This window comes from Callorhinus ursinus, unplaced genomic scaffold (genome assembly GCF_003265705.2).
Source record: "Callorhinus ursinus isolate GAN/ISIS: 27379988/994484 unplaced genomic scaffold, GSC_fseal_2.0 scaffold58, whole genome shotgun sequence".
Classification (NCBI taxonomy): Eukaryota; Metazoa; Chordata; class Mammalia; order Carnivora; family Otariidae; genus Callorhinus; species Callorhinus ursinus.
This window is the reverse complement of record NW_027397120.1, coordinates 1237136-1251454: the sequence shown is the minus strand read 5'-3', so window position 1 is coordinate 1251454 and position 14319 is coordinate 1237136. Positions and strand designations below refer to the sequence as shown.

General features: G+C 58.9%; 1 protein-coding gene across 3 annotated transcripts in view; it reads right to left on the bottom strand.

Annotated features, from left to right (window-relative positions):
• The window catches only part of STK32C (serine/threonine kinase 32C), a 70903-nt gene extending 56590 nt beyond the window's left edge, over nucleotides 1-14313 (bottom strand). For 2 of the 3 annotated variants that reach the window (XM_025880043.2, XM_073884657.1), the window contains exon 1: nucleotides 14236-14313. In XM_025880043.2, the coding sequence (XP_025735828.1) occupies nucleotides 14236-14296 (61 nt within the window). In that variant the 5' untranslated portion in view covers nucleotides 14297-14313. The remainder of the gene's footprint in view (nucleotides 1-14235) is intronic. The other variant, XM_073884658.1, reaches the window with a different exon arrangement.
• Between the last annotated feature and the right edge of the window lie 6 nt (nucleotides 14314-14319).

The following is a 14319-nucleotide window of genomic DNA, read 5'->3' as shown; positions in this document are numbered from 1 at the left end:
GCCCTCACTGTAAGACCCCAGGCGGGCCTGAAGATGTGCGTCATCGCAGCCAGAGGGTGGGGCTCAGCTTTCCAAGGACGGAGGAACCCTGTCTCCCGTGGAAGTGACCAGTCCGCCGTGGAGCTGTGCGGCACATACCCACTTCCTGGACCCCAGGCCCGGGGTGGACGCAGTCAGCACAGGCTCCACGTCCACCTCTGGGCACAAGATGGCCCTTCCTAACCTCCCACCCCAGACAGACGGATGCCGGCCGCAGCAGGCAGACAGGCGGGCCTCACCCTACCCGAGGCCCCAGCTCCCCCAACACCGGGCCTTTCTCAAGATCCAAGGCTCCCTCTGCGGGGGTCTGTGGGATCCTGCAGAGACGAAACTCCTCCTGGGCCCTCAACCACTCCAGCTGCTTCTCAAAGACACAGGAGCGAGAACATCCCAGACAGCAGCCTCCAAAGTCTGTCCAGCAGCCTCCAAAGGGAAGTCCAGCTCGCCGTGCACGGTGCCTCCCACCTGCACAGGGAGGAGGCGTCCACGCGGAGTGGACGGCTGGGGCATGCACAGCCCCGGACACTCGTGCGCCAAGCAGGCGCCTCTCCCACACTCTCGAGGCTCACACATGCTCGCACACACACAGGCGTGAGTATGTCCTGCCAGGCCCAGGGGCAGGGACTCCCAGAGATGCTCTGGAAGCAACACCAGACCCTCAGCCATGCCTCAATGTTACTGCCCAGCCGGTGGCTCGATGCTCCCACTCGTTAGTGCAGTGGTTCTCAGCTGGGGGCGGTGTTACCCCAGGGGACACACGGCAATGCCTGGATGCATGACTGACGGTCACAGATGAGGACGGGAGTCTGCTGCTACCACCAGTGCACGGAGGCCCGGATGCTGCTGACGCCCTGCAGGGCAGGGGACCACCCCCACCACACAGAATGGTCCAGGTCCAGATGTCCACGCTGCGGAGCCAGCCTGGCTTCGAGGGGGCCCCTGCTCCACCCAGCACAGGGCAGCCCCCACTGGCTCAGCCTGTGGGAGTCCAGGGGATCCCGTGGGCAGAGCCACGCCCAGCTGAGGCCCCGAAGCTCCCCCATGCACCAGTGACAGCCCCAGGAGGCACCAGGACCCTCCGCGGAAGGAGGAGGCATGGCCCTGGACACGAGGCACACACCTGCTCATCAGCCGGGTTCTCAGCTCCTGTCAGATGTGTGTTTCATAACCAGCCCACACGCCGAGTTTCCAACCTAATTCAGGGAAAGTGCTTTTGGGACACTTGCACCTGCATCTGCTGAAATTCATCCATCACGTTTGGCCCAAAGGCAAGTGCGGTCAGTCTCCTGCATCTCCTTCCTACAGCCGGGGCAGCCGCCCCCCTCCCAGCCCACCGCAGCCCCTGCCCAGACGTGTCCTAAAGCCCAGCGTCCTGGGACTGTTGTTCTGAGTGACCAGGCGGTTTGACCTAACGGCTCTGAAGCCCGGAACAGAAAGCATGCCACCGGAGAAGATGGAACAGAGTGGCCAAGAACAGCAGCCAGGGTCCGGCTGCCCCGAGGGCCCTGCTGCTGCCGCCTGGGGAACCGGGGTCGCCCTGTGCCTGGTACCCCCTGGGCCAGGGCCTTCTCATCAGACACAAAGCTAAGGAGTGAGGCTTTCCAGAAGCAACAGATGAGCTGTCGGGAGAGCAGGGGGAGGGGCCAGAGAGCACAGAGGTCCGGGTCAGGGCGCCCGGCAGCAGGGGCTGTGACCGGACACACGGGCTGGGAACATGGGGAGCCCAGGGAGGACATGGGGCCCCAAGGAGGGGTCAAGGCTTCAGGGCAACAGAACTTGAGTTTGGCCGAATTTGAAAGTATGAGACACACGAGTGGTGGTGTCGAGTCAGAGACTGGACAGAAAAGTCTGGAACGTGGGAGGCAGGTCCCGGCTGGAGATACAAATTTGGGAGTCGGCATATGGATGACATTTGAGGCGGCCAATGCGTGAGTGTAGCGAGACGGAGTCGAGAAAGGAGGACTGGCCAAGGGGCCGGGAAGAAGCCCAGGTGGCGGCGACTGGGAAACCTCATGAAGGGAGGGATCTAGAAGGGATCTAGGAGGGGTCCGGCGTGCCGGGGGCTGCCACGGGTCAGGGACGAGGAGGGCTGAGGACTGGGCATTACTCTTAGCCACATGGAGAGGACCTTTCCCAGAGTGCGGGGCCGTGGGCTCATGGGAGGGCTGGACACCGCAAGGACAAAGCAGGCCGAAGAGTGTCGCTGGAAATGGGGAGCAATAAGGACATGGCATCAACAGAGCTTTCTCAGCACGGGAGAAATGCAGCGTGCTGTTAGCTCACTCCACAGGCATGCGTGAAAAGCCGTCGGGACGCCTGGCGCCGCATGCCCCGGGGACACAGGGACCCGTGGCTCAGCCCTGTCCACCCTCAGAGCTCGTGGCACAAGCAGCCAATGGCTGTGAGGCATGGACAGAGCACGACACACAGCTCAGGCTCAGCCCTGGTGTCCCTGGAGCTGGATCTGCAGGCTCAGTGTCCTCCCCTCAGAGCCGGAACTGTGGACATCCTGCCGTCCCAGAGCCCCCCAGATGTCCTAGGGCCGGGAGGGCAGAGACGCATGCATTTTGGTGGGTCTATACCTAGGAATACAATCCCGGGTCGTAGGGGTCAATGCTGCGCCGCCCCGCGCCCCCCCCCCCCCAGCGAAAGACAGCTAGACATGGTCTAAGGCTGACCAGGCTGGGTTTACTGCTTCTTGCACCGTTGGGGCACCAGGGCGTCTCGGCAGGAGGGTGCTTGAAAGAATGTGTCATAAGGTTTGGGCTGGGGGCGGGGGCGCTCACGGGGGTCGGGGCAGCAGAGCCTCAATGCCGTCAGGAGCCGTGTGCCACGCCGGCTCCGGATGTGAGGGCTGTGCGCTCTCTGCCACGGGGTGCGTGTGCAGCTCCAATAAGGTCCTGCCGAGCAGCTTCCAGAGTGGCTGCGTGAATTCACACTCCCTCTGCCCGTGGCCGACAGCGCAGGTGCCCTCTGAACATACTCAGCTTGGTGACGGGGCGAGGACGGCGTGAGGGGGTCAGCCTGGGCTTTAGAAAGACGGTCCTTTCCCAGGGCCCCAGGCCTTGGATCCCAACACCGTCCCCGACAGAAGGACTGGGGCTCCCCGGAGAGCTGGCTGAGTCGAGGGCTGGGTCAGGGGATGCACCTGCTGGGCCAGAGGGGAAGGAAGTGCTCAGAAGGCCGCAGCCACGGGGGTGTCCTGAGGCCATGGGAGCCCACGCCAGAACAACAGGAGAGACAAGAATGGAGCCATATTGGATTGTGACCCAAAGCGCAACACAGCAGCGTGTGAACGGGGAGAAGAGAGGAATCTTCGCAGAAGAAATCCAAATCACTTACACAGACACCTCCCCTCAAGGAGGTGGAGCACGACACCCACCCCTGACGTGTGGGCTGTGCGCGGTGGTGTCCTTCCAGAAGGTCAGCGTGGAGGGAGAGGACAGTCCAGTCCCCCAACAGGGGAGACTCCTGACAAGCGGCCTCAGTGGGGGGGGGTGTCAAGGTCAACAGGTTCAGGGACCAGACAGACCCCTGCTGTGATGCGACCCCAGGCGCTTTCTCTGAGCCCTCCCCCAAGACCAGACCCCAGTGTAACCACAGGGAAAACCGCAGAGAAATCCCACAAAGCACCCAACAGTCATCCTCAAAACTGTCAAGGTCGTCAAAAACGGACAGGCTGAGACACTGCCCTGGCCCAAGGAATGTCAAGAGAGACCATGGAGTATCACGCGGGGCCGTGGAACGGAAAAGGGATATTAAGTAAGAACGAAGAAAATCTGAATGAACTGTGGACTTTAGTTGCTCAGTTACGGCTGTTAATTTTACGTGTCAACCGCGGGCGCCCCGATTACACACTACCCTGTGCGTGTCTGGGGTGCTTCCGGGTGACGTTAGCACCGGAGTCCGTGCATTCGGTAAAGCAGATCCCCTCAGCGAGGGCCTCGTGCAGGAGGAGGGAGGGATTCTCCTTTGGTTCCCACCTCGCCTTCCGGGGTGGCTCAGCTCAGGCCCTGCCTGCGGACTGGGAGCTGCACGTCGCCTCGCCGGGTCTGCGGCCTGCAGACAGCAGACCGCATGCCCTCTCGGCCCCCCTGACTGCGCCAGCAGCCCACTCCTCGAAATAGATCCCCCGACATGCACGCGCACGCATGTGCACGCGCGTGCCCTGTCCCCGCTCCGCAGGTCCGCTCCCCCAGAAAGCCCCGACTAGGACCCGGTCGCGTCGCCGTGCGCTCAGCAGGTGCGCCTGCCTGACGCACCCCACTAACGTAAGACACTTCGCGGAAACTAGCCGCGAGGACTCGCTGCTCTGCCTTCCCGACTTTGCTGTAAATCTACAAGATTCTGAAATAAGTATATAAGGAAAAAGTTTTTTAAAAAGCCATACCCGCTTTGTCTGTATGGGAGCTCGGGCTGGGAGGTGGCGGGACGGATGCACAGGGCTGTGGTCTCAGTGCTGAGATTACATAAGACACTGAATTTCCTCATATTTTTTTCTTGTCATTTTTCGTTATATAATAAAAAGCTATAAAGTAAAAAAAAAAAAAAAAATCATCCTGGCCACAGCGTCTGGTAGCTAGATGAGCAGCCACATAATTCATCACCCAAAGCAGGACACGTCCGAGGGTGACAGGGATGCTGTTAATCACCATGCCCGGTCACGTCCAGCGACCACAGGTGTGCAGTCACCACACGGAGGCAGGATCGCTGGCTGCGCCCTCCCTAAGTCCCTAAGCATGGGTGGCCCTGGAAAGGAGCCGGGTCAGCAGGAAGGGAGTGGCGGTAAGGGGCCGCGCACTGAGTCTGCCTCGCAGGCTCCGTCCCCACGACACCTAGCTCAGTGTTCCCTTCCGGAGGCGCTTCATCCATCAGGCCCCTTACTTCCGCACATTCTAATTGTTGTGGGCTCTGGTAAACGGGCATCAGGATCCTAATAACTGGGGATTCCAATGCCCGACTCCAGTTCCACGATATGCCCTCGGCAAGAGCTGCAGAGACGCGCCCCTTGGGGCCTGGGGTCTCCCTTCTCTGCCATGGTCACCCCGTAAGCCCGCACAGCCAGCCATGCCACCACGGCCTATCCACGCCTGTCTCAGGTCCCGCTTGCTGCTCAAGGACCTTGCAGGACTGGCAGGAGGGCCCACCCTGGGTTTTCCAACCGCCAAATGCGGCCACGGGGCCCCATAGCCCAGGCATGCGGATCACACATGTGGGGACGGGGCCCCCTCTCTTTGCAACTTCCTTCCCGTGTCCTTGGACCCCACTCTCTCAGTCATGTGCTAACTTTGCAAATCATCCTTTCTGCCCAAGGAGCCAAAATACAACTTCAGAAACACAAGATGACCTTGATTCTTGAAGAAAAAGAGAAAACACAGGAATTGGGCAGACACAAACAGACATGACCTAGGACAGCCGCATGTGGGTGCCCTGACAGCACAGGGACCTCTGAAGCCAGGGCGCGGGTGACTCGCCCAGCAAAGTGTCCGTAACCAGGTGGGGACACAGGTTGGCAGCGTCCCGGCTTCTTGGACCCACCGTGCTTCCCCTCAGAGGCCTGAACTGAATTCAGTGAGTGTCCCAGTGTTTTCAGGGGCTCTGAAACAGTGACTGCTGAGCTGGGTGCTGCTGGGTCCTCTTGGCCACACTGGCATCAGGCGTGGCCCCAGGCTCGAGGTGGCCCGGAGGGAACTTGGGCAACATGGGGAAGGCAGGCACAAGGCGGTGGTCCTGATGCCCTGAGAGACAGGCCGGGTGACAGGGGCTTCCACCTCGTCCCTGCCCTCCCCTGCCCTCCCCAGCCCTCCCAGCCCTCCCCTGCCCTCCCCTGCCCTCCCAGCCCTCCCCAGCCCTCCCCTGCCCTCCCCTGCCCCGTCCAGCTCCATCTGACAGCCAGCCCCGCCAGCCACCCCCAGGTGCAGTCTTGGCCCTGTGCATTCCCTCTCCCGAACCTGGGCCGGACCGGGGACCTGCTCCAGCCCACGGTGCCCGTCCACGCCTATCCCGTGCCTCGGCCTCAGCGCACCCAGAGTGGCGGGAGGAAGTCCCACTCTCCCACTGCGGAGACCAGTGGACACGGAGGAGCCCTGAGGCCACAGAGGACAGCTGCTGGTTTAAAACACGCCCACATATTCTTTGACATTTGCTTCAAAGGGGGGAGCCTGGTCCCCCCTTGAGTGTGGGGCGGGCATAGTGACTGGCTGCGGACAAACGGCCTATGGTGGGCGTGCCCACATGTGACCTCAGAGTCTGGGGCCTAGAAGGCACTGTGGCTCCTCCTGTCTCTCCTGGCTCGCACAGAGGCTGGCTGCTATGGCGTGAGGCCACACAGGCAGCTCCACGGAGAGGCCCACGTGGTGGGGAGCTGGCTTGGGAGCAGGGCCCCCACCCGCCTGAGCTGTGGACAGTGCAGCCAGAGCCGACAGCTGCATGGGGACCGCAAAGGGGACCCTGAGCCACACGCACCAGAAGAGCCGCTCCCGACCTAATCGCTCCAGACACCGAGGCGATGTGCCTGGAGCCGTTTGAGGGGCTGTTAGCAACAGATCCCGGGAATAGATAACAAATAGCGGCCAGGACAGCGAGACCAAGACCCCCAGGGACGTGACCCAGGCGAGCGTGCCACCAGCCTCCATTCCAGCTGAGAATGAGGCCCCACGTCGGGGACCGAGGATGCCGCCGCGGGGGGCCTGGCTCTGCAGGCGTCACGAGCAGCAGGGAGACCCGTCCCCACGGGCCCCGACCCATCATGAGAGTTAATAAGCACAGGTGTTGCTGTGTCCCTAGGTTTTGGGGTAGTTTATCACCAGCAATAACTAAGGGTGCGGGGACCCTGCCCCAGCCCCCAGCGGGCAGCTGGTGGGAAGGCCACAGGCCAGCCGGGCACCGGGAGAGACGAGGGGCCTGGACGAGAAGCACCGAGCACACAGCAGACCCCTCCTTGCCCACACGGGGTCACAGGCAAGGACGAATGAAAGCCGCGCTATGAGAGGCGCGAGCGTCCGCGCGTTGCCTGACACACTCACAAAGAAATGACAAAGTCGTCTGTTTCTCACTTTCGCCCCAAGTTCCGCCTTGTGCATACAAAGCATGAAGAGTCATGATGTGAATTCTGAAAGCAGAGACCTTTCTAAAGTCAACTCTTTAAATCACTGTGAGAAAGTGAATGTACTCAGCTCCTATTTTTAATAAATTGGGGGCGACACTGACTCCCACCTACACCCTATCCTGGCTTCAGAACCTAAATAACATCCCCAGGGTTTTCACAGGATCGACACGGGCCTGCGCCTGAGCTGCCGTGCTGGGGACCATCCGTGGGCTCCGTGTCACATCGGGGGAAACGTGGGCAGGGAGACGCGGCCCTTCTCACAGCTGAGAAGCCTGCTCTCTGCCCTCGGCCACACTGATAGCAGTCGGCTGCCTTGGTTTTTAAAATAATAGACTTTAGGGGCGCCTGGGGGGCTCAGTCGTTAGGCATCTGCCTTCGGCTCAGGTCATGATCCCAGGTCCTGGGATTGAGTCCCGCATCGGGCTCCCTGCTCCGCGGGAAGCCTGCTTCTCCCTCTCCCACTCCCCCTGCTAGTGTTCCCTCTCTCGCTGTGTCCCTCCATCAAATAAATAAATAAAATCTTAAAAAAAAAAAATAAAATAATAGATTTTAGGTCAATGACAAAAACATTTTTTGATGAAGCAGGCATCCCAGATTTTAAAAATAACAATAATTTTATTAATTACAGCTTCTCCCAAATTGTCTCAAATTCTGATCATTAAAATCATTCAGCGTTTGGATCCAGCCGGTGTATGGGGAAGGGAAAAGTAGCCCAGCACGTCCCGCGGGGTGCCCGGCCAGCTCACTGCCTGGGTGGGAAGGCGCACCCCGAGAGGCGCTCTGGGCATGGCCATGCCCTCAGGGGGAAGACCTACTGATCCCACCTAATGGATGGGGAGCAGGGATGGAGAAGGCTTGCCTGCTGAGGACAGCAAGGTCTAACCGTTTCTTGGACTATCAGCCAGGAGCAAGAGTGGCTACCAAAGCTTTATTTTTATCTACGGTTATACACAGATGGCAGAGTGAGTCCGGTATGAAGAAACACACAGTTCAACATACTTTTGGTGAGGAAGAACGATCTGGACAGGAAGGAGAAGCGACACCAGGTGGAAGGCCTGGTCTTTCACCAAGGTGAATGCTGAGTTTGACTGAGCTTCCTACGGACGGGGAACCGAGCGCAGGCCCCTACAATAAGAACCAATGGGTTCCAAAGAGGACCAGAGCGGCAACTTGGGCCCCCCAGGAGGGCAGACCACACCCATCAGCCCCGCAGCGAGGCGGCCCTTGGGGTGGGGCCGGAGCCACCATGCTCCCCACGCACACGGTTGGGAAGCCGAGCGCCCTCCAAGCAGCCAGCTCTGGGATCAAGCATCTACGCACCCCTCAGCAACCCACCGCTGGTGGTACTCGCACCAGCAGCCCTGGGGGGGGTCAGGGGTCAATGCCAGGTCCCCACTTACAATGAAGGAAGACCGTGGAAGCGTGCGGTGGTTACGTGTGCGACAGGCGGTGCCTGAGAGGGGTAATGCAGAAATAAAAGCACAGACCAGAGACGTGGTGTCATCCCCTGCGCGGCAGCTTGTCCCCAGAGGACGACGAGGGCACCTGTGGTCTCCCATCCGAGCCCACCGCCCTGCGCACCGAGCCCGGGGGATCCTCAACGGCCACACCTGCTGTGCACCTGCTCAGCCCTCCCGACTCAGAGTGGATCCAAGGATGGGCAGCAGGACATGCAGACTTCTGGGCCCCACCCCAGACCTGCTGAATCAGAAGTCACCCCCGCCCCTGGGGATCCACGACGGCTGGAGACCCTGCTTGGGCCGCCCTGACCCTGCGCAGAATGAGCGCTATTCCACGGCTCTGCTTCCCTCAGACCATCAGCCCCAGAGAGAAGCCCTGAGCAAAAATTACCCCCATTGCATTCTTACATTCCTTCTCGACTGGAAAGCTGGGTGGTTAAATTTTTAAAAGAAAATCGGCTTATTTTTAGCACTTTAAAACACACAACCAGATGGACAGGCATGCAGAGCTGACGTGACAGTAGGTCCCAAGTCCATTCTAGGACCAGCCATGGGGAGAGAAACACATCGAGCTCCATGGCTGCCCACAGACCCTCCAGGACCCAGAAACCCAGGAACAAAGGTGCCAGGGGACTTTCAAAAGGGACTGCATGCCCTCCTACCCAACTGGAACCCAAATACCCTCCCCCACACCAAGGGCCTCGGCACCATTTTCGCCAGCTGGCAAAGGATCCCACGGTGTGCAGCCACCAGGCTTCTGGCCACCAAGGGAGACCTGCAGTGTGGGGAGTGGGTGTGAACTGCCGTTAGCCCGAGTCTGGGCCCCACAAAAAACCACCACCCTGTCTTCCCAGTCGGGAGGGAAGGAAACAGACTCCTAACAACCAGGGGCCAGAGTGGCCCCAGAAACTCGGGCCCCATCAGCATTATGGGGCCAGCCACACGTGCGCCCGGCTGCTCTCCTCGGCCCTGCGAGCTCTCAGGAACACAAAGGTAAAAGTGGAGCACAAGCACCATGCAGTAACGGACCATCCTTCTTGGCCGGTTCATGACGGAGCACCGAGAAAGTCCAAGCAAAGCAACTTAAAAACTCTGGCAACCAGCGAAGGTCTCAGCACAGTGGCCATTTCCAGGAGGAGTGTTTTAAAAAGAAGAGTGTTCCTTCATCCCAGCACTGATCAGCGTGAAATACGATGGGTACAGAGATCCTGTTCACGGTTCAACAAAACCCAGCAACCAACACACAGTAAAGGGCATTTTAAACTTAGAAATAGCCTAAATGTGCTCAACTTCAGAAAGCCTGGGACCCGCAGGAGGACGACCTTCTAGCTGCCGGGTCACAGGGTAGTCCGAATGGACTGGAAGTTTCCACGTATGCCATAGAAGGAGGCGCAGACGCAGGCTTATCAACGGGGAAAGGGTACAGCAGTAACACGACACCAAGGCCGGAAACTGCCGGAAAGGAAGCTATTGATGAATCTGACCACACAAAAATTAAACACATCCGTACAAAAAAACCCCTAGCAGCGTTGCAAGATAAATGGCAAACGTGCGTGGGGCGGGGCGGGGGGGGGCACCGTGCCAGGGTACGGCTTTGTAAACCCGGAACGGGGCAAAGACACGGGGCCACCACGGTCCCAGCAGGAGGCAGGGGCTCGGGTGGGTGCCAGCGATCCCCCAGAGACAGATGCCCCGATGTGAGGAGCAAAGAGATGGTCAATCCCACCAGCAGTCAGAGAAACTCAAAGCATCAATACAATCCTTTCACCTTTCAGACTGTCAGAAATCCGAAACATCGCCAGCAGCCAAAGCTGGTGAGGACTCAGGGAAAGAGGACTTCTGAGCGTGGCCAGAACAAGCAACGGCCGTGCGTCCCGGCCGCTCTGTGCTCTGCCGTCCTCGTCTCTCTCCCGTCTGCGGCCGGTCCCCCACCTGCCCTTCGTCTGCGTACCCCGCACACAGCAGCCACATCTTGGGCGGCTGCCATGGAAGGCACACCCAGGACAGCAGCTGTGCACAGAGGGACCGTTCCTATGGACCCCAGCAGGTCAGCTGTGTCAAGGTGCCTTACGTGGACACAGTTCTGGGGTGGCAAGGTCGTTCCTACGTGCAGGAACATGAGCACACAGAGATGCTCATTGCCAGGTTTGTGATACTGTGTTTGCGAAGAAAGTGGAAACACCCCAGTGTCCTACAGCAGGAAATGAAGTAAGCAGAGAACATCATGTCCACACGGAGCAAGGCCGAAGGGCAGGGACTCGGCCCTGGCCACCCGTCAGAACCGCTAGCCGGACAAGATAGGGGTGCCGAGCTCCACCCCCAACGGGAATTCCTGGGGGGCGGGGACCCGGCATCCGTAGTTTTAAGGGCACCACGGAGTCTAGCTCCCAGCCAGGCTTGAGGGCCGCCCTTGTGAATCCAGCCAACAAACGCTGTAGATCTATCAGATGTTGGCGACATCCCACTAAGTAAAAAAGCAGGTTACGACCAAACCATATATGGAATGTGATCCCATTTCTGCATCAAAGGAAAAATGTGTGTTTCCACGGCTAGAAGTGTGAGAACATTCCTAGAACAAAGCTGCAGAAGACGCACACTGACATGTTTGCTGCGGAGAGTCTCGGTGCTAAACCTACACGTCTAGATTTTCCTATTTAGGGCAATTGTAGGAAAAACAGGAAAGCATACACATGTATACATTCTAATGCTTCTTAATTAAAAATAAACAAAGGATTTCTTTTTACATTTTAAGAAAGGCGACTTGAGAATCTGGTGGCCTCCCGTCCTGGTGTGCTGCCCACCCACCCAACAGACCTGGGCGAGGTGTTCTGCGGCCTTCAAGGGCTCCCTTATTCCCAGTCTTCTCTGGGGGAGCAAACCTCGCAGTGATTAGTGATCCCCCACTAGGAAGCTCACGTCACATTGGGTTTGAGTGCTGGCCATGACTATGGAGAAGGGCGGGCACCCCGCTGGGCTGCGGACCTGCTCAGCAGGGGAGCTGGAGCCCCCTCAGCACCGCTCAGCAGCCTCATGACCAAGACCGTGTGGGCCGTGTGGACGAAGGGGCTCGCAAAATAGCGCGGCTCTGGGGCAGGGCCGGCGAGGAAAGACAGGTCCCTGGCAGGTTCGGCCCCTGAAATCCAGGGCTCCCAGAAGCCAGCGAGAGGAGGAGGTGCGGCATTAGCAGGGGAGGGAAAGGTGCCCCTGGTTCCCGCGTGAGACAACGGCGCAGAGAATCTGCCCCTGCGCCCGGCGCTTGCCAAGTAGGCACAGAGGCTCTAGACTCCGCGGGACTGACGGGAACAAGGACACTTCTCTATCACAACCACGCTTTTTAGCTGGGATCTACCTGGCACTCTGTGAAACTGCCTTTTTTCTTTTCTTTTATCCTTTTCTCTGCATACCAAACTTAATCTATTAATTGGGAGTTTTAATCCAAAAAATTCATCAGAAGGTCTTCCGTTGCCATAGCAACCGTGCAGGCACAGTAAATGCACGTCTCCGGCACAACACAGCCGTCTCTTCAAGCCCGCACAGCAGCACGGCCAGCAAAGTAATGCAGCCCCCGTCCGAAGGGGCTGGGGGGCGACTTCACACCCGGCCTGGAAGAGAGCTGGGGTTCAGGGGCCACGGCCTGCCCCCAACTCACCTTCCTCCGTCCCAAACCCCATTCCCTATTCCTTAAATAAACTCACGGCCCTCTCTGCAAGCTTGTGCCGAGACGCTTGAGCCGTAGGTGCCCCGACGATGACACGCACACGCGGGACAACGTGGCTGTCCAGCCAGATGACGCGGACAGGTGCCGCACCCAAGCTCACCAAACAAAGCCCAGATAAGTCCCGACGGTGGGTTCAGTTTGGGGATGTGGCTGCTGTGCCAAGTGATCAGCAAGTAACTGATGTCACATGTCCTAAAGAGCAAGGACCTGTAGCAGAGTCAGCCCCCCCCCCACCTCCCGAAGCAGCTGCGGCCTCGGCCATCCCACTCCAGGCAAATACAGGGGTTGGGGGATGCGCCGAATAATTCTCAAATCAGATTGTGAGCAGCATCAACAGATTCTGTGCTCTTTTTGCCTTTTTAATGGTCCGTGACATCTGAGACATAACACACTGTGAGCCAAAAGAAAAATCCCACGTTAAAAAGCTGAAGGCAGCGCCCGTGCAACGTCAATTTCTCTACCTCCACGTTCTCTGCCTCTGAGAGCACAAGGCTAAGGCATGGAAAGTGTGGCCAGCTCTTGGCCAACACCAGCGAGCGCGGAACTCAGATGTGTTTCTCAGACATTTTCTCATCGTGCAGCCAGAGAAGCTAGCCGTCAGTCTGCTTCCTGATCAGTTCCTAATGCACTCTGAGCTTTCCTTACTCGGAATATTTATGTTGAAAACAAAAATGCATAACATAGGAAAGAGTCACAGCACTGAGTTCTGCTGCCCCAGGGCTGAGGGCACAATGACAGCAGACCCAGAACACACTGGACTGATGGGGCGGTGCGGAATGCCCCTCCCCTGCTGACCGTGACCACGCTCAGCAGCCTGGCACCCCCTGGGCAGCCCACGGCAGCCTCTCCGTCACTCCGATGACCACCCGCACACGGCCCGCACGCTCACCACCACTGAGGCCTGAGGTCGTACTACTGTGATTTCCTATTATGCTTAAATTATTTATCACAATAAATAGTTTGGGCTCCTGTGTTGGGCTGTGCTCTAAAATTATAAATTATAAAAGACCTCTGCAGGCTGCCTACAGATGAAAAAATGCATATTTCAACTATTTTAAGAAAATGTCAAAAAAACATCAAATGTGTCATCATTGTACCATTTAAACTCTCTCCATGACATCCGTAGAAAAGAGCTGTATGTTTGCGTGCGAATGTATCCCAGTGCCCCAGAGGCAGACCTTCCCTGCAGGTAGCTGCCAAGTGAAAGGTGGCCTGTCACGTGTTTGCCATGGGCACCTGTCTCCACGTGGCCACTCAAGAGATACGGGTGGGTGGTCTGGGTCAGCAGCTTTACCTGCAAGAGGACCTGAAAGGAAACTCTCAAAGGGAGTTCCCAAAGGGCAGGTCTCTGCACAAAGGCAAAGCCATCTCCACCGCACATCTGAGCCCAAAGGTTGGGCACGTGGGGGCCACACCACACTGTCAGCCGCAGACTGAGAGCTCCCGGGGCCAGGGACCCCCCCCCCACACCTGTGGGGCAAGCATCTTCCTTCGCAAAAGCGGCACACCACAGCTGCAGAGTAGACCAAGCCTGCACACCGCCCCTAAAAGGAAAATGAACACATGCAGCCCTCGCCACAGTGGGTGGCTAAGCCCGCACCACTCCGACCATGGACCCTCCCCCCGCAGGGCAGGCCCGAGCCCACTCCCGCCGCTGCGCCGCCACTGGACACGGAGGAGGCAGGAGGGAGCCCTGGATGCGCGTGGGCACCGCAGGCAGCATCCGCGAGTTTCCTCGGAAACCGAGACGCCCCGGGATGCCTTCCCACCCGGGTGGTCGCGGTGTCTGGACGCGAGGAAATCCTACCGCCGCGGCCCCTCTGCGAGAGCGCGCAGAGCGCCCATGCGGCGCGGGTCCCCACGCTGTCCCCGGGAGCGGCCCGGGGCCCCCGCCGTGCGGCCGCGCTCACCGTCCTCCTTGTCGTCAAACACCGGCCTCCGCGCCGTGGCCGCCGACATGGAAGAGCCCATTCTCTTCCTCCACTTGCTCCACG